Source organism: Crassostrea angulata, chromosome 3 (assembly GCF_025612915.1).
Source record: "Crassostrea angulata isolate pt1a10 chromosome 3, ASM2561291v2, whole genome shotgun sequence".
Lineage (NCBI taxonomy): Eukaryota > Metazoa > Mollusca > Bivalvia > Ostreida > Ostreidae > Magallana > Magallana angulata.
This window is the reverse complement of record NC_069113.1, coordinates 76,785-101,125: the sequence shown is the minus strand read 5'-3', so window position 1 is coordinate 101,125 and position 24,341 is coordinate 76,785. Positions and strand designations below refer to the sequence as shown.

The 24,341-nt window shown below is 38.4% G+C and overlaps 2 protein-coding genes across 6 annotated transcripts in view; one reads left to right on the top strand and one right to left on the bottom strand.

Annotated features, from left to right (window-relative positions):
* LOC128178916 (lysosomal cobalamin transporter ABCD4-like) overlaps nucleotides 1-3,747 on the bottom strand; it is a 39,480-nt gene extending 35,733 nt beyond the window's left edge. Inside the window, exons 1-6 of one of the 4 annotated variants that reach the window (XM_052846338.1) lie at nucleotides 3,680-3,747; nucleotides 3,247-3,388; nucleotides 2,133-2,251; nucleotides 1,712-1,839; nucleotides 1,337-1,473; nucleotides 880-996 (exon numbers count right to left, since the gene is read on the bottom strand). In XM_052846338.1, the coding sequence (XP_052702298.1) occupies nucleotides 880-996; nucleotides 1,337-1,473; nucleotides 1,712-1,839; nucleotides 2,133-2,251; nucleotides 3,247-3,284 (539 nt within the window). In that variant the 5' untranslated portion in view covers nucleotides 3,285-3,388; nucleotides 3,680-3,747. Of the gene's footprint in view, nucleotides 1-879; nucleotides 997-1,336; nucleotides 1,474-1,711; nucleotides 1,840-2,132; nucleotides 2,252-3,246; nucleotides 3,603-3,679 lie in introns of those variants that run through there. The other 3 variants (XM_052846337.1, XM_052846340.1, XM_052846339.1) reach the window with 3 other exon arrangements.
* Nucleotides 3,748-3,829: 82 nt separating this feature from the next.
* Nucleotides 3,830-24,259, top strand: LOC128178914 (E3 ubiquitin-protein ligase HECTD1-like). 2 transcript variants are annotated; one of them, XM_052846336.1, is made up of 40 exons: nucleotides 3,830-4,365; nucleotides 5,260-5,494; nucleotides 6,060-6,287; nucleotides 6,397-6,719; nucleotides 6,859-7,070; nucleotides 7,299-7,375; nucleotides 7,496-7,594; nucleotides 8,779-8,902; nucleotides 9,293-9,488; nucleotides 9,608-9,749; nucleotides 10,633-10,797; nucleotides 11,605-12,018; nucleotides 12,169-12,336; nucleotides 12,477-12,614; nucleotides 12,740-12,886; nucleotides 13,006-13,094; nucleotides 13,191-13,299; nucleotides 13,390-13,524; nucleotides 13,643-13,785; nucleotides 13,884-14,027; nucleotides 14,119-14,199; nucleotides 14,346-14,608; nucleotides 14,712-14,888; nucleotides 15,045-15,223; nucleotides 15,478-15,606; nucleotides 15,957-16,374; nucleotides 16,783-17,093; nucleotides 17,206-17,365; nucleotides 17,924-18,012; nucleotides 18,303-18,433; nucleotides 18,555-18,612; nucleotides 18,762-18,939; nucleotides 19,588-19,670; nucleotides 20,093-20,220; nucleotides 20,316-20,652; nucleotides 20,863-21,446; nucleotides 21,643-21,721; nucleotides 22,024-22,117; nucleotides 22,730-22,880; nucleotides 23,085-24,259. In XM_052846336.1, the coding sequence occupies exons 1-40, from the start codon at nucleotides 4,226-4,228 to the stop codon at nucleotides 23,362-23,364; spliced, it is 7,338 nt and encodes a 2,445-aa protein (XP_052702296.1). In that variant the 5' UTR covers nucleotides 3,830-4,225; the 3' UTR covers nucleotides 23,365-24,259. The 2 variants fall into 2 exon arrangements, with proteins under 2 accessions (XP_052702296.1, XP_052702295.1); XM_052846335.1 differs by having other exon boundaries at nucleotides 6,859-7,071; nucleotides 7,291-7,375.
* The last annotated feature ends 82 nt before the right edge of the window (nucleotides 24,260-24,341 follow it).

Below are 24,341 nucleotides of genomic sequence, written 5' to 3'. Positions count from 1 at the left end.
CATGTCTACAAGTATGTCTAATATCATGTCAACAAGTATGTCTAATATCATGTCTACAAGTATGTATCATATCATGTCTAAAAGTATGTCTAGCATGTCTTCTCCATGTATGTATCAAAACATGTTTACTCAATTATCTAATAACATGTCTTATGTCTAAAATCATGTTAACAGGAATATATAATAATTAAATCATGTCTAAAGGAATGTCTAATATCATGTTAACTGTACATGCATATTTTATATCATGTCTAATATCATGTCTACAGGTACATCTTGTGTCATGTCTACAGGTATATCTAATACATCTAAAACATTTACAATATTATCTAACATCTACAAGTTTGTCTACTATTTTATTTACAGGTTTGTCTACTATCATGACTATTTTTTGTCTAATGTCATGTCTATATTTAATGTCTATAGATATAGGTATATCTAGTACCATGTCTACATGCATGTCTTTCTATTATCATATCTACAAGTACATCTTAAATCATATTTACTGGTTTAACTAATAACATGTAAACTGACATATTTAATATCATGTCTAAAAATATAAAATGTATATCAGGGTAAATGTATGTCTTAGAAAATAACTACAGGTATTTCATATACCAGGTATGATGCCTACTGGTATATCTATTATCACACCAAAGGTATGTCGAATATCGCATCTATCACTGCATGTCTATTGGTTCAAAATTAGAACAGTTTTAAATCATGTCTCAAATTTACTTCATAAATTTGAGACCTAAAGTTAGTCCTGATTCCTTGTCCAAACATTGAAATGTCCTAAATTGTAGACTGACCCAGACCTCACAAGATTGTGATGTGTTTGATATTACATGTACATGTGCACTTGTGTTGGTATCTGACCTTTGTACACTTTTATACAGGTAATAAGCGATGGTGAAGGGGGCGATGATAATCGGGGCAAAGATCTGACTGAAGTTGTCACACATCCTGTCCAAGTCCTGGGTGATCCGCTGGTCCCTGGGAGAGAGAAACATGTGTCACCACATCCCTATGTACCAGTACCATATATCATGTTTAAATATACAGTAAAACAATCTTATAGCAAACACACTTATAATGAATTGATGCTTATAGTGAAGTGATTTTCATCCCCTGTTGATTTTAAACATATTGTGAAGATAACCGATATAACAAATTACGTTTATAACGAAGAAAAATCACCTGTCCCTTGCACTTCAGGCACCGTAGTTTTTTTAGAATATTTAAAAACAAATAAAAGCAAATGCAATATCAATCAAGATATGTTTCAGAATTTAACCACTGAAACTATTTAAAGGCAGCTTTATCCAATACTTACGGATTGTCGATTTTGCCGGCCATATTGACCGTGTAATAGACGAGATCAGTGAAATAGAGTTTGTGTATTTTTGCGTTGATACAGCCCCTCCACTTGATGTACAGCACAGAAACAAGGTAGAGGGTGGAGGCCTTTATCTGTTACAACAGACTACAGGGCTTATAAAGCTCATACAAGTTATTGAATCATTTTGTTTATCACTTACACATATTGTTTAAACAGAATACTTTCACTCACTGACAAAAGATTAATGTTTTATATGTAACCATATGACAACATACAGATGAACATTAAACAATATTATTTTAAATAACAGTCTTACCAAATATATTGTCTTATTTTATCTTTTAAAAAATAATTTCAATCAAAACTCACGAAAGCTTCAGCTGTGATGAGGAGAACAGCCATAATTGTTTTTTCCCTAAATCCTGCCATGTCGCGATCCCCAAACACCTTGTAATACTTGGACGGAATGTTTCCAATATAAAATATCACCACTTGTTCTGAAAATCAGAATGGTAATTTGGAAAATAATCTTGAACAAAGATAATATTCATTTCTTTCAAAAGATATGAATGTGTTGGACAGATATATAATTATGTATTCTTCTTGTCCTAAACATTGGTCTGATAATATCTGACATGTGACCTTGATGACTATTTATAACAGTACCAATGGTGACATTAATGTCAATGGGTGTCTTTGTTAATTCTGTAGTATCTGATCATACTAAGACCACATAGTTTTTTGTATAAGAATATAGAGAATCATACTATTAACAAGATTTGTCACTTACCCAGAAGTCCAAGAATGAGCAGCAAGATACATATAAGGACCTGGACACTTCTCCAGGACGGGAACATGTAACCCGTCAGTTTAGCAAACCGCTTAAAAAATAACAGCCCAAACACAGGCCTAAAAAACAAAACACATTGACATTGAATTGGAAAGTTAAAAGAAAAATACAAAAAATATGGAACACATGGTTAGTGGTCCTAGGTATTAGGCCAGTAACCCAAATGGCAAAGGTTGCTGGTTCAAGCCCAATTGTGGTCACTCGGTGTTTTGTGTTGTGCCCATAGACATGAGGTACTTTATCAACATTGTAACTTTTGTTTAGTCCACCCAGCTAAAATTGGGTATCATCTTGCACTTGGAGTTAATCTGTGATAGACTGGTGTCCCATCCAAAGCTAGACAATTACCTGTCTGCTTCACACCACAGAAACCAGAGATAAGCTTGGCCCTATGCGTCTTCATTGCTCCAAGAAAGATTTAACTAACTATTTAACTTAAATGAAAAGAGTGCTCCAACAAAAGATTTACATTATTACATATTGTAAAACTATATTTTTTGTCAAATCAAGCTCTTTTTACAATGAACAAATTTAAAATTACACAAAAAGTTTTGTACAAAACTTAAAAACATTTAACCCTGTACTGTGGTTTCATCAATATTCGATGAATACCAATTCTCATGGATTTCATTATTACATTGATCCATGTAATTAAGTGTTCATTGAAGTGTAATTTCTATTAACATTTTTTTAATTGATAGGCTCATTGTTTACGTATCATTGAAACTGTGATTTTCACTTTATCCACGAAAATTGATATCCTTGAATATTAATGAAACCACAGTATTCAGTCAAGTAAATGTCACATAATGTATGCAGTGCAGTAGTAACAGTCAGACCAGTTTGAATACAGGCGCAAGTTAGCTCCTGGCGAGCACCTGACGATAGATTCAGGGGTAATTCAATCAACATTATAGAACGAAAAATTATGTCCCCATATATGTGCCATTATGCATTACAGTGCATTATACTGAGTTGTAGTGTAAACATTCATGCAACTTAATTTCGTGCACATTAAAGAATGGCATTGCAGCTCGATATGGGCATTGCTTACTTATTGTGTTTGGCTCGTGTCTGAAGCCCAGAATCCATTCTAAATGTCCAGCTTTACCCCCACCATTCAAAGTCACTTCCAACGTACACCGGTCTCCGGTCCTCACATGCTGTCGGACTTTGGCATTATGTAACTGTTGAAGCTTCCGGTTTGTTAAAAAGAGAAAATTTAGAAACCAATACATAACATTTTTGTATTGATGTTAGTCATATCATAAAACAATCTTAATCATTTCTGTATGAACGTAGGTATTTCGGTGAATTCTTACGACGTAGAAATGCAAAAAAAAAACATGATTATATTTAAGTCTTATCAGGAAGAAAAAATAAATAAATCAGAGCTTGAAAATTATTCTTAATTCTTAATTAGATTTATTATTTTAAAAATGCGTAATTCTCTTGAGTATTTTATATTTTCTTATTTAGTTAAATACTTTGCATTAATTTCCTGATATTAGCTTCTCGTTTAGCAATGGGAACTCCTCGGATATCTACCTCACGGAATGGCAGACGTCCAAAGAGTTCCGATCGTCATACTGGAGTGCTTTCGGAACATCTTCCGGTTTATCAAGTCAGATCGAGGTCAAGTTCGATAAAATTAGGATCTATTTCCAGAGCTCTGGGATAGTGTTAGACACAAACTCACAATGTGTGTGAATTGCTTTTAGTATATTCGTAAAAACATTATGGTTTTAGGCATGTGATGCCTTACATTGAGGATATTGAACAACGATGGGAGAGGCAAATATTTGGCGACCACGTCTTTGTTCATGATGAGGATTTGAGTGCTTTATTTGTAAATACCAGGTAGTGGTACTACGTTGGTATCTTATATATGTCCTGACAAGTAACTTTTCAGACTATTTGATAAAAGGTTCTTAATTTAGGTGATATAAGTTTCATTTCTGTCGGAAATAATCCAGAAGCTATTTTTAGACCTAGCAGCTGCATCATTTGCAGTAGTCTAGTGTTTTGTCATTATGGCGGATGTGGACCCCGAGACTCTTCTAGAATGGCTTCAGATGGGCCAGGGGGAGGAGAGGGACATGCAACTGATAGCGCTTGAACAGTTGTGTATGCTGCTCTTGATGTCAGACAATGTCGATCGAGTGTTTGAAAGGTAATTTCCTTGTTAAATACTGCGTTCATCCTTAAGATTTTAAAGCCTTTTCCTTTCACATGATATTTTTAAAAAGTCTTATCAAATTTCCCCATGGTTATTTTTAATTGATCATGGTTGTGTCGATAAGCAGAAACATTATTGAGTTAAACTATTCAGTCATCAATCTCTTCTTGTATAAGGATTCAGACACTTCTGGATGTTGTCAGTGTTAAACTTATAATCTTGACCTTTTCCAGTAACTAAATGATTATGATCAATATATCATTTTTTAATTATTAGTGTAAGAAGTGATATGTTATTATTGTGTATTATGTATATAAGGTTGGTAACATGAAAGATTTGTCTCATTAGCCCTTAATTTATATACACCCGTAATTGTTCTCATTAGTAAGTGTGCCATATTGTTGTTCAACTGTTTGTTCCAGGGTTGTCTCTAAATATTGAAGTAGAAGGAAGAAATAAAAAAGTATAAGGGGGTCTTGGGGTCTAGCTTATAGCTAGATCATGTTTGAAATGCAAAAATAGCCGGGTAATTACGTCACTTTAGGCAGGGGAATTCCCCGCCCTGGGTCTTAGAGACAACCCTGTTGTTCTATGGACATGTTTTTAATCACTGAGTAAAGCTATAAGTGATGAATGTCTGACTCATAAAGAATTCCTTTCTTTACTTTGAAATTTAGACAAGGTTTAAATGGGTGGTAATTCAACTCTAAGATCAAGGTTTATTGAATTCATTACTGTTAAATTTGTGATGAATATTCATGCATTTAAAGTATCATGGTAAAAGTTATGTAGTTATTTTTCTGAAACTTATAAATTTTAGTTGTGAACAATGAAAGTAAAACAATATGTTTAGTTGTTAACAAGATTGTTTCTTATAAACATTTGTAGCTGTCCTCCAAGGACATTTCTCCCTGCTCTCTGTCGGATTTTCCTGGATGAGGGTGCTCCGGACAACGTCTTGGAGGTCACTGCTCGCGCCATCACTTACTACCTGGATGTATCCGCAGAGTGCACCCGCCGGATTGTTTGTGTAGAGGGCGCCATCAAAGCTCTGTGTAACAGACTAGTAGTGGTGGATATGGCTTCTAAAAATAGCCGCGATCTGGCAGAGCAGTGCATCAAGGTATGTGCAGTGTGACATTCTAGGTTGCAGCATTGGAGTGGTGCCAAGTATTCTCCAGATGTAAACAGAAGTAAGATTGGCATCAACAGTTAGTTATCAGTGAAAACTAGGTCTGCTGGCGTAAAACTGATGGAACTTACAAAATATATAAATAAACAATGATTTCACTAGTAAATAGTGAGAGCTGTCTTCAATAAACAGAAAAGTGCATAGATAATCTGTTATTTCTAAGTTGAAATACAGCTACTTTTAATTGTTTTCTTCCCAAATTAACAATTCAGTTTTAAATGACTAGAGCTTCTTGACTATTGATATTCAACACAACATTTTCACTAAAAGATGAGGAATTTGGTTGTTTATTTTTATCTGAAAAATTGGTGGTAGACTGGTTGAAATATTAAATCAACTCAATCTTAACCATTGCTATAGCAAATTTTAACCTATCTCTTTTAGACCATATTAATAAAATGAATTAATTTTATTAAAAGAGAACATGACATTTTGTTTATCTAACATGATTTATGTGGCAACTGATGACGTGACGATGTTACTGAATTTAATTCAGGTGCTGGAGAGGATATGCACCCGTGAGTCGAGTGCTGTGTTTGACTCTGGGGGGCTGAACTGTGTGCTGACCTTTGTGACAGAGTACGGGTCACAGGTTCACAAGGACACACTCCACTCGGCCATGGCTGTTGTATCCAGACTCTGTGGTAAAATGGAGCCCCAGGATTCCTCACTGGAGTCATGTGTCGAGTCTCTATCAACATTGCTGGAGCACGAAGACCAATACGTATGTTTTTTCCTAGAATCTTGTATTTCATACACAATTTGCAATCAAGAACTGGTATTTAAATATAAGAAATACAGATTTAGTGACGAGCAACTTTTTGATTGAGCAGGTTGCTGATGGAGCATTGAGATGCTTTGCTTCCCTGGCCGACCGCTTTACACGTAGAGGAGTTGATCCAGCCCCGCTAGCTCAGCACGGACTTATAGATGAGTTGTTACAGAGACTTCAGCAGGCAGGGGACTCGGGGCCCAATGTATCCACAGCCAGTACCCCGGGGAATGTCAGTATACAAGAGGCAAAGTCCAGCCCCAGTATCTCCACGGTAATCAGTCTACTGTCCACGCTGTGTCGGGGTTCACCCACCATCACACACGACCTCCTCCGCTCAGATCTACCGGACGCCATAGAAAGTGGGCTCAGAGGGGATGAAAGGTGAAATTTCAGTAGGACATAGTGTTAGCTCTGTAGCCTTGGGTTTGCAGTTTCTGCTATTATAGAAAATCTTATAGCTAATTTTCCTAAGTAAGTTTTTAAAAAATGGGTTATCATATGAAATGAATTCGTTATGTAGGTGCTGTCTGGACACCATGAGACTAGTGGACCTTTTGTTGGTTCTGTTGTTCGAAGGTCGGAAAGCTCTGCCCAAGGCCGGGACCTCCACCATCAGTAGTCGGTTGTCAGGGTTACGACGCAGTGATTCTGCTGGTGACCGCTCGCATCGACAACTCATTGATTGTATCCGCAGTAAAGACACAGATGCACTCATAGACGCAATAGACAATGGTAAAAAAGTTAACTGTATTGAACTTATTGTATTCTCAGTTTGTGTAAATGCTCATAAAGTAAAGTCTTTCACTCATACCAGAATAATGTCAGATTTTGTTCTAGGTTAAAGGGACTTACATTACAAAATGTTCATGGCAAAGTGTAAGTGTGTTCTTAGAGCTAAATGAAGAAGTTGTCGACTAATGTGTGATCTTGTTGTTTGTTTTTGTGTTGTTGGGGTGACAGGATTTGAGGTGAACTTCATGGACGACGTGGGCCAGACCCTGCTGAACTGGGCCTCTGCCTTTGGGACCCAGGAAATGGTGAGTAACGTATTGTCATACAGGTGTTGTTATACAAGTGTGTCTTTTATCACCTGTTGTCATTGTAATATAAGCACTAGTACATGTTTGATAGAACTGTTGTGTTGATATTTCCCATAGGTTGAGTTTCTGTGCGAGCGGGGAGCAGATGTTAATCGTGGCCTGAGGTCCTCCTCCCTACACTATGCCGCCTGCTTTGGTCGACCCCAGATAGTCAAGGTATGTTTTACTTATATCATATCCATACCTTGATTCCCATGTTAATAAGAGTTCAGGTTTTTTTTGCCGTTTCTTAAGTTTTCTATCCCACATCCTTACAATATTTCTATCCTATTTTTTTTTTTACCTTACCTGTTTACATCTATGTGCTATCCCACATCCTTACAATATTCCTATCCTATTTTTTTTTACCTTACCTGTTTACATCTATGTGCTATCCCACATCCTTACAATATTCCTATCCTATTTTTTTTTACCTTACCTGTTTACATCTATGTGCTATCCCACATCCTTACAATATTCCTATCCTGTTTTTTTTTACCACACCTGTTAACATCTATGTGCTATCATCACAATATTCCTATCCTGTTTTTTTTTTACCTCATCTGTTAACATCTATGTGCTATCCCACATCCTTACAATATTCCTATCCTGTTTTTTTTTACCACACCTGTTAACATCTATGTGCTATCATCACAATATTCCTATCCTGTTTTTTTTTTTTACCTCATCTGTTAACATCTATGTGCTATCCCACATCCTTACAATATTCCTATCCTATTTTTTTTTACCACACCTGTTAACATCTATGTGCTATCATCACAATATTCCTATCCTGTTTTTTTTTTTTTACCTCATCTGTTAACATCTATGTGCTATCCCACATCCTTACAATATTCCTATCCTGGTTTTTTTTTTTTTACCACACCTGTTAACATCTATGTGCTATCCCACATCCTTACAATATTCCTATCCTATTTTTTTTTTTACCTTACCTTTTTACATCTATGTGCTATCCCACATCCTTACAATATTCCTATCCTATTTTTTTTACCTTACCTGTTTACATCTATGTGCTATCCCACATCCTTACAATATTCCTATCCTGTTTTTTTTTTTACCACACCTGTTAACATCTATGTGCTATCCCTGGTATCCTACATCCTTACAATATTCCTATCCTGGTTTTTTTATTTTTACCACACCTGTTAACATCTATGTGCTATCATCACAATATTCCTATCCTGTTTTTTTTTACCTCATCTGTTAACATCTATGTGCTATCCCACATCCTTACAATATTCCTATCCTGGTTTTTTTTTTTACCTCACCTGTTAACATCTGTGTGCTATCATCACAATTCCTACCATGTGGATGTCATTCAATGTTTGCCCTGTCAACAGACTCTTTTGAGGTATGGTGCCAATCCCGATCTGCGTGATGAAGATGGGAAGACTCCGCTGGACAAGGCCCGGGAGAGGGGAGATGAAGGTCATCGAGAGGTCATTTCCATCTTACAGTCGCCAGGTAATTCAGTCTTGTAATTTTTACAGGTATATGCAACATAAACAAATTAATGATTAAAATTATCAACCACAGTACAGACAACTCAAACAAATGTTGTACATGTATACATCATTATCTAGCTAGTTTTAAACCTTTAAAATGCAAAAAAGAATATTTTCATGAATGATAAAACATCTACTAGACTAGTATATTTGTATTGGAAATATGAATGGCTTCTTGGTGAATAGAACTCTGCTATGAGTGACTGCATACTAGTAATCAATAGTCACTGTTATGCTTCTATGGGCAATGAAATGACTTTCTTTGTGACAAAATTTCTGTAATAAGTTGCTGTATAATTGATAGTTACCGACTTGTTTGAATGGGTGAAATGTAATGGATACCTTACAGGTGAGTGGATGGTCCAGGTGAACCGAGACCAGAGCCAGCCAGCCGGTCAGGAGAAGAAGGAGGAGGTGGAGGCGATGGAGGGGGAGGGGGAGGTCAGTGAACCTCGAGGCGACCCTGAGGTGGCCCCCGTCTACGTCAAACAGCTGCTCCCTGTGTTCACTCACGTGTTCACCAGTACCATGCTGCCCTCTGTCAGGTTAGACAACTCTGTCAATACATGAGGTTTTTTAGTGTAGCTGAATTTTAATTGCAATAATTTATTATTTTTTAAGGTTTTTTAACCAATGTTAATTGTAATTATTTCATTTCACACAGGAAGTCTAGTCTTTCCTTACTGAAGAAGATGATTCATTACACCGGCACCCCACTTCTGAGTGAGATGTGTAACCCGGAGCTGGGGGTCGTGAACTTTGCTGGTTTTCTTACTGAAGTGCTCACAAATGTTCTAGATCATGAGGTATAACCTTGTCAGACCCTGATAATGCTAAATAAGTTATTTTCAAAGAGTTTGAGGTCATCTAAATAATCAAAGTACTGAAGTACTGACGGGAGTTGATTTTATCGATTATCATTTATTTTAAAATCAATTTATCTTGCATGGCAATTAGTTTCTAGTTTGTATTTGAATTACGCACTTTTTTATAATATGAATTTTTAGACTTTTCCAACAAGAATTTCGAAAAAACCCATATGAATCATTTTGTGTAATATTTAAAGATAGATTTCAAATACTAGTTTGTATTAGTTATCGAAACGATTCTAAAAATTGTATGGATCCAAGCACTATTGATATCGAACTCTAGTCTCGTTTAACTAGATTTCGGCTGTCTCCGTTAATATCCGACAAGCAAGAGCCCCCTCTCCGCTTGTGGCAGATTTACGGAGACAGCCGAGCGTCTGGTTGAACGAGACTTTATTAACTCTGGCGTAGGAATACACGAGACTACAAAAATATCTAAATTGTTCGTAGTATATAAATTTTGACTATTTTAAAAGTGTTTATAGATAAGTTTCCTTGAAAAAAAATTAATGCTTCAGCATACATTACATCGAATTTTTTATCTATTATTTTCAAGAACTTAGTCTTGTCAGCGGTGATGATTTGTGCTTAGGTCCAAACACTGTTTCACTTTCGGTTTGCCAGAGTAACTGCATAGGAGAGTTGATTAAAATCAACTCCCAAAAAATTATACTTCTTATATATTAAGAATAATGGAAAAATGAAAAATTCACAGCTAAGAAATTGAATTATGTTCTTGCTTTATTGTTAAGATATCGTCTTTCCATATATAAAAGTATCCCCTTGAATAAAGAATGTCCCTCCTTGTATTGTGAACCAGGATGATGATGAAGGCCACCAGGTGGTGCTGCACATTATCCAGGATCTGATGAAGAAGGCCGAGGATATCTTCCTGGAACACTTCGCTCGGCTGGGGATGTTTGGTCGGGTCCTGGATTTAGCTGGTCCCCAGGAGAGCGAGGCAGCCGCCATCAAAGAGGAGAAGGTAAGCCACAAGATCAAACTCGGACAAAATACACACACGCCACTGGGTCAAACTCGAACAAAATACACACACGTCACTGAGTCAAACTCGAACAAAATACACACAGATGTCGACAGTTGCCAGTGTTGATAACAAGTTGGAAAGACCACTACCCAAAGGACAATATTTTGTAAGGTCAAATATCTGCCCCCAAATTTAATCAATTTTAAAATCGTGTTGTATAAAAGTCATATCTTCATAAATCATTGTACAGAGGATGCCTATCACTTTCATTTTGGTCATCATTGCTCATTTGCTGTTATCTATGACGTCACCTAAATGACCAAATTCTAGCAATTTTGCAAACAAATGAAAATATTCTCATTTTTCTTTATATTTTGCATTCGGAAGTATATAGTACAGGTCTGCTCAAGAAAGATTTTTCTTCATAAAATTTTACACATTATACTAAAATATGATACTTGAGCAAGCCTGCGCTCAATATTTCCCAGTCGAAAACACCCATATTTTGCTACAAAACATCAATTTATCAAAATAAGACAATCTTCATGAAGTCATTTCTACATTATGACATCACTGTGGACTTCTTTTCATTATGATTTCAACTATCTTCCACCTTATTTATAAAGCTTTTTATAAAACTTTAATTTGAGGGTGAAAAATGCATAATACCGCACATAGTCCTTCATTATGCATATATACTGTCTATTAATTATCATAAATACACTGACTTGTAAAAGATAGAAGAGGCTCTAACAGTCTTTGAACTAGATGTTTAGATTAATGAGTTGGTTTTGTTGATGACAGGAGGATGAGGAGTCTGTGATTGAGGACGCCCCAGAGATCCAGCAGGGCCGACCCTACCACTGGAAGGACTGGTGCATCGTGCGGGGGCGGGACTGTCTGTATCTGTGGTCAGATGCCGCCGCTCTGGAGCTGTCCAACGGGAGCAACGGCTGGTTCCGCTTCATCCTGGACAGCAAGCTGGCCACCATGTACTCCAGTGGGAGTCCGGAGGGAAGCTCGGACAGCTCAGAGAACCGGGGGGAGTTCCTGGAGAAGTTACAGCGGGCGCGGGGTCAGATTAAGCAAGGCGCGGTCAGTCATCCAGTCCTGACCCACGTCAGCTCCCAGAGACTGGTGGTGGGTAACTGGACACTGGCGTGTAAGAAGGAGGGAGAGCTCCACATCCATAACTCGGATGGACAGCAAGTCTGTGATGTACGTATAGCGGCCATAGGCTGGGTTGTAAATTAGTGCTTATTTATAAATATATATTTTTATATTTATGTAAACTTAAAAATTTCATTTAATGAAGGAACTACTGGTAATGATCTCATAATGTAGTTGTTCTTTGGAATAATTTTACAGCAATCAACAATTCTGAAGGAGGATTTAGCAGGGTTTATATTTGAGTCCAACAGGGGAACAAAACACTCCTTCACAGCCGAGACATCCCTAGGGCCAGAGTTTGCTACCGGGTGGGGCGGCAAGAAAAACAGGAAAATGCGCTCCAAGACTGAGGAAATCAGGTCCAAGGTAGCAGATATATTCAGTTTCAATATGATAAATAAATACTGTGGTCTTATATTGATGTAATAATGTTTAATGTTATCTATGGCAGACATTTAACTGCTATGCTGTTCATTATTTACCCTGTCTCTACATCTCGTTTGAAGGTGAAGACAATGGCCAGAGAGATCTATGAGCAGTACTTCAGAGCAGCGGAAGCCATGCCTCGCGGTGTGGTCGCCAAGATACGCAACATTGTTCAGCAGCTAGAAGCAGCCTGTGCCATGCAGATTAGCCAAGTCAGGGTAAGGAATAGTCCACTATCTCATTGCCATTTACCGCAAGCAAGTCAGACAGTGATATTAGTTTCGCTATGTAAGATTTAATGGCATCCTGATTTCACACTTTGAGCTCTCAATCTCTGTTTCAGAATGCTGATGGTGAGGTGACCTGGATTGAGGACATGAGGGAGAGTCTAGAGGAGCTGGTCCTCCTACTGAGAGATGAACACACTGTGTCCTCATATGAACTCCAGTCCAGTGGTCTGGTCCAGACTCTACTCAACATCCTCAACAATGTAAGTGGTCTCAAAGATATTTTGTACAATGTTCAAATTAATTACTCCAAGACATTTTTAAAAAATATTTTTTTATCCAAACAAATATATCAAATTCTTACTGTTTACTTCTAATTTAGAACATAGAAGATTCCACAAGTAAGGACAGCAAAAGAAGGACAAAGGAGAGAATTGGGATATTCCGATCAGTCTTTCAAGAAAATGATGGGTAAGACTTAACTCAAGCAAAAAATGATAAGTCAGAAAATAAGCCTACCAAAATGTTAACATGTTTACAGTTCATAATTTTATGATTTTTTTACAGGTTGAATCCAGCTATTGCTATAGTTAGGAAGTTAATAGCTGTATTAGAGTCAGTAGAGAAACTGTCTGTGTATAACTACGATCTTCCAGGATCTGGCTATGGGTTACAGGTAAGAATCGGAACAAGCTAGAGGCATGTTGTTTCTCGCATCATGAAATTTTATCACCAGTTAGTTAGTATGGGAGCCTTTGTTTTGTAGATTTTGACCCGTCGTTTACGATTCCGACTCGAGCGAGCTCCTGGAGAGGCAGGGCTACTTGATAGGAGCGGATGTAACCTGAAGATGGAGCCACTGACAACTGTGGGGGCGCTGGAGCGGTACCTGCTCAAAATGGTTTGGGTCTTGCCATTCTTTGCTGAAAATCTATGTCATTATGATTATTGTTTGTATCTGAAAAGAAAATGTCTAAAAACATGAATTTGTTCTTAGATGATAACAAATTATTTTTCAGGTTGCTAAGCAGTGGTATGACTTTGATAGACAGACTTTTACTTTTGTTAAAATCCTGAAGGAGAAGAAGGACCCGTTCTATCTGAATTATCAGTCCGACTTTGACGAGAATGGTCTCATTTATTGGATTGGATCCAACGCAAAGTAGGTTTCAGTTATCAAATGACAGAAGGCCAGTTATAAGTTGATATCTAAGTCCAATCTGTCCATCTGTATATTGAACCTTATTTCTGTTATTGTAGAACTGCAGTGGAATGGGTTAATCCTGCTCAGTATGGACTTATAGTGGTCACCTCCTCGGAAGGTCGTAATCTGCCGTACGGAAAACTGGAGGATATCGTTAGTCGAGACAGCGCTGCTCTCAACTGTCACACAAACGATGACAAGTTAGTGGAAGAGAACTTGTATCTAAAATGAAATTATGAAAGTACACTTCACTTTTAAGTTTGATGTAATCTTTAATGACTTCTTTCCTAGGAAAGCTTGGTTTGCCATTGACTTGGGAGTCTGGATCGTGCCAACTCACTACACTCTGAGACACGCACGTGGATATGGCAGGTAATCAAATGTGCAAATAATTGTCCCTTATCTGGGATAAATTGGAGGCAAAATGCTTACCTGTTTCATAAACATGTGCAGTGTAGTTCATTTTGTCATGAAATGGCTTCATAAGCTTCTTGTATGATGGAATTCATTATCTTCAGATCTGCACTGAGGAATTGGCAGTTCCAGGTGTCCAAAGATGGCATTAATTGGGTCACACTTAAGACTCACAAGGATGACACAAGTCTGAATGAGCCTGGGTCCACGGCGACATGGCCCCTGACACCCCCAGAAGATGAGAAGCAGGGATGGCGACACATCAAGATTCAGCAGACTGGCCGCAACGCTAGCGGTCAGACCCACTACCTGTCTGTGTCAGGGATGGAGATATATGGAACTGTAAATGGAGTCTGTGATGATCTAGGTGAGGAACTTAAATCTGGTGTTTAAATACTGTATTTCTGGTATAACTTGTATATATGGAGACACTAGGACATGAAGTTGAACAAATGCTGGATATATTTTAGGTAAAGCAGCGCGCGAGGCAGAGGCCAGCCTACGGCGACAGAGAAGGATAATCAGGACCCAGGTGTTGAAACAGATGGTCCCTGGAGCCCGCGTCGTCAGGGGAATGGACTGGAAGTGGAGGGACCAGGATGGACCCAAGGGAGGGGAGGGAACTGTGACCGGTGAACTGCACAATGGTAGGGGACCAGTTAATACAGATTTGTAATGTTATTTAAAAGCATGCATGAGGGAACTTTATAATGGTAGGAGACTAATTTATCCAGATTTAAAGTGTTATTGAACGGTATATACAAGATATTTTTATGACGTTGTTTTGTGACTTTCTTTGACAGGATGGATTGATGTGAACTGGGACTCTGGTGGATCCAACTCCTACAGAATGGGGGCAGAGGGCAAATATGACTTGGCCCTCGCTCCAGGATATGACCCAGAAAAACACAGAGCAGCCTTGGCCAAAGTAGACCTAGGGGCCAAGGCTAAGACAGGGGTAGTCACTTCAGACAAAGTCAAGGTCAGTTGAATACACCTTTAATTCATAAATGATTTGTGAACTATTTGTGTGGCCTTATTTAAACCAAGTAACTATTAGCTACCAGTTATTATTCATAACTTGTTACACTTTATTTGTAAATGAGCATTGATTGTCTGTATTACATGTAGTTGTCATATTGTAATACAGAAATAAATTGTTTGGAATTCGTCAGATCCTCATTTAGACACTGACTTTTACCCACACTTATTGTCACCCGTTATCTGTATGTGCAGGTAAGCGTGTTGACAAGTCGTAAGAGCAGCTCCACCCCAAGTCTTACCGAGGTCGACGAGAACAAACCATCCGTAGCCAGCACTGAACAGGCCGCTTCTGCCGAATGCCTGACATCTGCCGTCAAATCTGTAAGTTACTGATTTAAATATCGGAAAAGAATCCATTGATATTGGAATGAAAATAATCTGTCATTTGCCTCAAGACTGTACATCATCAATATCATTATTACAGTGAATTAAAACCTTAATTTTAGATTGGAAATACATGTACTGTGTACTGATGTAAATGTATTTTTAAGGAAATATTTGTTTTATAGAAGATATATCAAGTATCTTTAAAGATTAAAACCTTAATTTTAGATTGGAAATACATGTACTGTGTACTGATGTAAATGTATTTTTAAGGAAATATTTGTTTTATAGAAGATATATCAAGTATCTTTAACATTAATATGAAGACATTGTACATGCAATTTTAGATGGCACAAAATCTAAGTGACAACCTTGTGAATTTGGCCACAACCATGGAATCTTTAGAAGAAACCAAAAATAGCAACAATATCCCTAGTGAGCCTCAGCTCCAAGAGTCCACCAGTCTAAACAACAACAGGACAGGAGCTGTGGAGGGCCGGGAACCAGCACAGTCGGCCTCAGGTGCTGAAGGCGGGATGACTTTGGAGCATCTGAACTCAAAGACAGACAACAAAAAGGCGGACGGACAGACACGGGGGTCCCCCACTAACCCGATGAGTGTGAGCGTCCCGAACCTCCCCACCAGCATGGAGCAGACAGTCAGTCTACTGGAGACATTTGCTGCCGTCGCTAGACGTAACCTAGGAACTGTTGGCATGAACAACCGGAGCAACACCCTCAGGCTGGGGAGTCAGAATGCACCAAGTAAGGAAGAAGATGCTATCATGTAATGCTAAACTACAAAAGTGAAATTAAAGTGATAGAAATATATTGAAGTTAAATGTATTAGAAGAAATAAGACATACTGTAAATTCCTAATTAAACATGAGGAATTAATATTGTGTAAAATCGTTAGAAGCCCGTCTTGCGAATTTAACATCTAGCTTTTAATTTTTGGACAAATAAACTACATGAAACTATGATAACATTTCAGCATTCGGAATTTTATGTTCTTGGGATTTGATGAAAAAACATTGAATCGCGGAATTAAGTTCTCACGTAAAATAAGGAATCCATGTTTCATGTTTTTCTTTGCTCCTTTACTTGAAAGATTATGAACAGTGTATAGAAATTGATGTAAATGAAGTTGACAGCTACTTACAGAAGGAACAGACCTATTCTCCATTGTAGGTAACAACCTGCTGAGTACAGCCCAGAGTTACCCGAGTCTGACCACCTCTAATGCCCCCACCTCGAGTACACTCACCACCACCCAGACCATGGCCAACGTGACCTCACTGAGCCAGGCCCTGACTCGCAGTCTCACCTCCACCTCCAGCGAGAGTGACGAGTTTCTTGAGACATGCCGAGCCACCACCCTCCTGGGAGAACTTGACGATGATGAAGAGCTGCCTGGGCCTGATGATGATGATGATGAAAACGAAGATGAGAATGAGGATGATGAAGTGTACGAGGATATGATGGTGGGTGACTGTGGTTTATTTAGAGGATTGATGTACTGATGTGGATTATAACTACCCCTGGTAGTGTGTGGTAGACATGAACTGAAGCTGTATAAATTGTTTGGTGTTACAGGAAGAAGATGGCCTGGATGAAGTGCGAGGAGAGAGAAGGAAGACCTGGGATGATGAATTTGTCCTGAAGCGTCAGTTCTCGGCTTTGATCCCCGCCTTTGACCCCCGACCCGGTCGCACTAATGTCAACCAGTACCAGGACTTTGAAATCCCGGCACCTGGTGAGGATCTTTGTTTTTAAACATGTAGAATGGTATAAATTAGGTTTGAATTTGAGGAATTTTAGAATATGATATACTACAGTAAAACATGCTCATAATGAAGTGCCAGGGACGGGCTATTTTGCTTCGTTATAAACGTAATTCGTTATATCCGTCGAGTTTACAACATGTAATAAAGTCAGGGGAATGAAAATCACTTCACTGTAAGTGTCAATTCAGTATAAGGATTTTCGCTTTAACTGTGTTGATGGGAAATCTGTATTAGGGCATAAATTGCTTTTACTCTGAAATTTGTTGGATTCGTAGTACAAGTCCATGTATTATAGATGGTCTACATTTGGACATTTTCAATCAGAAGACAACACAGAGTTTATTATGAACTTTTTGTTCTCCAAGTCGCATGTGACACCCTCAAGTCTTTAAAAAGCAGCTTATGTCCAAAAAAAAATTGCCTTGTTTGGTCAACTTTAATTTAAAGATATCTCATTTGGTATTTGAAATAATTGTCTTATCTGTACTTTGTCTCACCTGTCAGTGTGCATTGTCTTACCTGTACAGGTATGGAGTCCAGCCCGGCCAGCGACAGCCTGGATTCCAGCAGTCAGCCCAAGATAGTCCTCTTTATCAAAGCCCCGTGTCTCCCAGGGGTAAGAATTGTTTACTACTCATAATATAACGTGTAAACTAAGTACTAGGGGTGAGAAGTACTTACTGCTAGTAATATAAAGTGTGAATTAAGGACTAGCTTATCAAAATGTGAACTAAGGACATTTTTTTTAGCTCCTAGCTGTATAAAGGTGTCATCATTGTTAGAATTGGGCAGTTGTATGTAATCTAATAAACAGTTATAGAGTACTGACTAGATTAACATCCTTTATATGTTTAGTGTTCTGTACAGTTTGACCTGAGTTATCAGAGTGTGTTTGTTTGTGAACAGATGGAGAATATTGAGGTATGCCTGGGCTCAGACGAGAGCTGTATTTTCAAGTACATCCAGAAGTTACTGGTCCATGGAATGTCTGGGAACAGAAACGAGAGGATCAGGCGAATCTGGGAACCAACTTACACGTAAGTCACAGAACCAGTCAATGAACAGACATTTAAGTGTTAATGTTATAGTTCTTGATCTTAATGCAAACAGTACAACAGTTCACTGTATATGTAACTGACATCTTTAATCCTTTTGCAGAATTATGTACAGAACATTGAAGGAAGGAGAAACCAGACAAGAACTGGAGAAAATTACAGTAAGATCCTTGTTTTTAGAAAGTTAATAAAAACAAACTAGTCTCTATGTATGTGATTCATTGTGGATTGCATTACCTGGTGAGCTTCACCTACAGTTCTGTAGATTAGTGTATTTTTACAAGTCCAGTGTAAATAATTCTATTTCCAGGATTCCCTTCATTCCAAGACCGGCGCCCACTCTGAGGCGAGGTCGTGTCAGATCCTGAGTGAGTGGGACGTCCCGCGGAGTAACGACCCCGCGGCCTGTACTATAGACCACGTACTGCAGCTCCTGCAGCGACTCTACGCCATCTCCATGGAGCACAGTCAGAACATGCAGCTCAATGGTAAACAGGAGGTTTAATTGTATGGTGTTTAAAGTAGGAGTTATAATTTAGTGTGTGTTGAACAATTTTCATTGAGTTAAGCCAGAACATGCAGCTCAGTGGTAAACAGGAGGTTTAATTGTATGGTGTTTAAAATAGGAGTTATAATTTAAGTGTGTGTTGAACAATTTTCATTGAGTTAAGCCAGAACATGCAGCTCAGTGGTAAACAGGAGGTTTAATTGTATGGTGTTTAAAGTAGGAGTTATAATTTAGTGTGTGTTGAACAATTTTCATTGAGTTAAGCCAGAACATGCAGCTCAGTGGTAAACAGGAGGTTTAATTGTAAGGTGTTTAAAGTAGGAGTTATAATTTAGCGTGTGTTGAACAATTTTCATTGAGTTAAGCCAGAACATGCAGCTCAGTGGTAAAATCACCTAAGTTCTCAATCAAAGTCAGTGAAGGCAATACAAGAACATGTAATATGAGACATAATTTAGCATGTAGTATGTATGTAGTACCCTCTTGGTATGCATTATGTAACATTTTATATATCCATAATACCATCACATTTTCTTTTACATGTTTATACAATGGTCATATGTATTTTCACATACTAGGTAAAATGTAAACTGGAATTTCAGTAATTTATGAATTTTATGATGAACAGAGAGAAAGGGTGTTCAGCTGAATGTTCCTGCTGAGGAATTTGTCTCCAAGAAACTGACCAACAAATTGAATCAACAAACACAGGTAAGAAATATAAACTGTCAACACAAAAAGGTAAGAAATTCAAACTGTTAAAAAACATAGATGAGAAATTCAAATAATTAACACACATGTAAGAAATTCAAACTACATGTACCGGTATTAACAAACCATGTAAGAAATTCAATCTATTGAAAAACAGATGAGAAATTCAAACAATTAACTCACGCAGGTAAGAAATTTAAACTACATGTATTAACAAAAACAGGTAAGAAATTCAGTCTATCAACAACCACAGGTGAAACATGTAAGCTATCAACAGTCTTTGATGCAAAACAAACGTAGGTGAAAATATACTTGTAAACTGCTAACAATGGTATACTTCAAAACTGACCTGCTGGAGTTTTAATAAGGCAGTGTATTATTTCTATATCGGTGTGTGATGGTGATGGTTTCTGTCTCTGTAGGACCCGCTGGTGCTGGCCAGTAATGCCCTCCCTGACTGGTGTGAACAGCTGACCAAGGCCTGCCCTATGCTCTTCTCAGTGGACACCAGGCAGCTCTACTTCACCTGTACAGCCTTTGGCACATCCAGGTACGTTGTGCTGGTTCCCCTGTTTAAGATATTTGTACTGGTTCCTCTATATCTGTATCTGGGTTCAATCTGACAGAGTTTCTTATGTTCAACAGAGCTATAGTTTGGCTGCAAGACAAGCGTGATGCGAGCATAGAGAGGAGTCGAGGGCCGGTCACCAGGAGAGAGGAGGGAGGAGAGTACCGAATCGGTCGACTGAAGCACGAGCGTGTCAAGGTTCCGCGCGGCAACACACTGCTAGAGTGGGCCATGCAGGTCATGAAGTGCCACGTCCACAGGAAGTCAATGCTGGAGATTGAGTTCCAGGGGGAGGAGGGGACCGGCCTCGGCCCCAGCCTAGAGTTTTATGCCCTGGTGGCTGCCGAGCTCCAGAAGAAAGAGCTGGGCATGTGGCTGGTGGACGATGACTTCCATGACAAGACGGAGAGAGAGGTGAGGGATGCTTGTAATAATACACAGTATAAATGTAATGATACACATTATAAAAGTTGTGGTGTAGGCAGAATCTAAGGATGCATGTAATAATACACATTAGACAGAATCCAGAGAATTGTGAATTCTAATGCCTAAACCAATCTTAATCAGTTAATTCATGTTTCCATTAATGTTAGTGAATAAATTTGTGACTGTTTCTTTTTTCAGATTGATCTCGGCCAAGGAGTTAAACCTCCTGGGTATTACATCCAAAGGTCTGGAGGACTTTTCCCTGCCCCCTTACCTCAGGATCACTCTGAGGTGAGCCGAGTAGAGAGACTGTTTTTCTTCTTTGGCACACTCCTTGCAAAATGTCTCCAGGACAAGCGGCTGATAGACATGCCTTTGTCGCGGCCGTTCCTCAAACTGATGTGTATGGGGGAGGTGGGGCACCACATTACTCAGCAGTACACCGAGTCCCTCCACCGCTCGGTGACCTCGTCCGAGTCCTACTACAGTGACCACAGTGACCTTATGACCTCCAGTATTGAGGACAAGGAGTTGATCCTTGACCCCCCGAAGCTCCGACAGCTGGAGGGTGTGTCCTGGTTTGCTGGGATTCTGACGGAGGAGGATTTTGATACCGTTGATCCATACCGCTCCAACTTCCTTAAACAGCTTCGTGAACTCGTGAGTCGTAAACAGAGGATTCTGAAGGATCGCAGCCTGTCCCAGGACCAGAAGAACATTCGTCTTCAGAGACTGGCTCTACATGGCCAGAAGTTCGAGGGGTGTCGCATCGAAGATCTTGGGTAGGTCTTAATTTAATGCTTGTAATTCTTGTAACATACCAATTTTAATTATAATTTAACTTTGTACATGTTTGTCAATGATAAAAGGTAATTACATGTTGATATACATGTACATGTATATAAAGTGTTTTTGTGATTTACATGTACACTGTAAGCTTTCCTCTTATTATTTAAATGTTTTCTCTATTTTTGTTAGATTGACATTCCAATTCAATCCCTCGTCTAAGGTTTATGGATATTTATCGTATGATTTGAAACCTGACGGAGAAAATGTGGTAAGATATATTTATTTAATTGTCACATTCTAAAATTGTGCTTGTACATAAACTTAATCTCTATTTTTTGTTCTCTTATATGATTTATTTCACATGTTCATGTACATAAGCTGATGTTACCTTTGTATTTGGTTGTGTAGGATGTTACCATTGAAAATATAGAGCTGATATAACGTTTGTACTTGGTTTTGTAGGATGTTACTATGGAAAATATACAGCTGATATAACGTTTGTACTTGGTTTTGTAGGATGTTACTATGGAGAATATAGAGCTGATATAACCTTTGTATTTGGTTTTGTAGGATGTTACCATGGAGAATATAGATGAGTATGTGGATTTGGTCACCGACTTCTGTCTAAACATTGGAATCCGTCGGCAACTGGACGCGTTCAGAGGTCCGTATATTTCTGTGTGGTACTTGTTCTGTGTGTAGGTATATATACTTAAGCGCTGAATCATTATTTTTTAAAAGATAAAGTCTCATAACTGCAGCAGTGTGTGCATACAAATTGAGTAACGCGCATTAGGGCGTTATGAAAATTTGTATGCACACAGCGCTGCAGTTATGAGCCTCTATCTTTAAAAAAATAATGATTTAATGCTTATATTTACTTTCTTTTAACTTCTTGTCTTGTCTGCAAATGTGATTTATACCTTTAAAATCTTATTTTATTGTAAGGGAAAGTTAATATAAAAGGAAGAGCTGCAGTAACAGACACAAGCGGTTTTTGCTTGTGACGTTGCATTTTACAGCGTTCAGAATTTGTGATGCGTTAAAGTATTATAACTGCAGTAGCTTTCCATAAACTTTACATGCAAAAAATATGTGTAATGTAAATATACTATAATGGTATACTTGTATGTGTTACTTGTTCTGTGTGTAGGTGTATATACACTAGAATGGCATACTTTTATGGGGGAGGTTATTTTTTCATATACTGTATGTGTGCAGACAAGTGATCTCATTACTTTGTGAACTTTCATCATTTTATTTCACTTTGATACAGATGGATTCAATGGGGTTTTCCCTATGGAAAAGCTTCACGCATTTAGTCCTGATGAATTGGTTACCTTAATATGTGGGGACCAGTATCCAAATTGGAGCCGGGAAGACATCCTTAACTACACAGAGCCTAAACAAGGATACACCAAAGAGAGGTAGGCTAATGGAAAATCAGATTTATATTGGATTAATTATTGTGTATAGAAATTAATTGATATAAATTCTATAAGATATCACTTTATGTCATGTACATGTATTATGTTCATTTACTAATAATAAGAAAAAAAATCCATGTACCAGTCAGTTCCTGTGCCTTTGATTCAAGGTGATGTTATACTTTCGTTTTGTCTCTCCCACAGCCCGGGATTCCAAAGGTTTGTCTCTGTCCTGTGTGAGCTGAATGCGGACGAGAGGAAGGCCTTCGTTCAGTTTGTGACTGGCTGTTCTTCCCTCCCCCCTGGGGGTCTTGCCAATCTCCACCCCCGACTCTCCGTCGCTCGTAAGAATGAGACGGAGACCAGTTACCCCTCTGTCAACACCTGTTATCACTACCTGAAGCTCCCGGAGTATTCCAGCGAGGAAATCCTTAGAGACAGACTGTTAACCGCAACTCGGGAAAAACAGTTCCACTTCAACTAACGCCATTGAGACTGTTAAACTGTGTATTGTTGTATCGCTGGCTGGGATATACATTGAGACTGTTAAACTGTGTATTGTTGTAACGCTGGCTGGGATAAAGCTCAAACGGTCAGACCGTTGTATCATTTGTAACACTGTAAGATTGTGATTGTATTGTTGTATCGCTGGCTATAGTCCACATATCATTGTAACAGTGAAGAGTTTGCCACTGGTGGTACTGGTTCATATACTGCAGGGCAAAACCAAGTGGACAGAGAACATTCTGTTATAACCAGTTTACAACGATGAAATATGTTCAGCAAAAATCCTGTGGATTTTGTACCATGGAAACTGTGATTATTTTATAGATAGAAAATGACCTGATCATGGCTTGATTATTTATTGTTACTGAGTAATTGTATCTACTGATTATATGTCTTCATTCTGTGTCCTTGCTCCAAAAGCTGTGTGCCAATATGACACTAGGATTGTAATGAGTACACCCAACAGATTTCTAGCTCTGACCAAGCAGGCCGAGCACTGCATTACTTTATGAACAGGGTGTGCTTTGTGATGCGTGTGGTTGCGGTCAGAGTCGAGCACTGCATTACTTATGTACAGGGTGTGCTTTGAGACGCGTGTGGTTGCAGTCGGGGCCGAGCACTGCATTACATATGTACAGGGTGTGCTTTGTGACGCCTGAGATTGCTTTACTTGTGTGATCCATTATACATGTAAATTCTTGTTCTTTGTTTTCTTAATATGAAGTTTTGAGATGACATTTCATATTTGATATACGAGTGTTGTTTATTATTCTTATTTGCAAGACAAGATATACTCAGTAGGTATATTTTGTCATTTTCCAAATGGAAATGTACACGTTTATGCTAATAAAGCATTTTTTGTAAAATTGCAATTTTATTGTTAATTATGTTCTTTTTTTGGTCAGGACAGTGCTGTGCCTTTTCTAAATTCAGAATTTAGATCGATTTGTGATC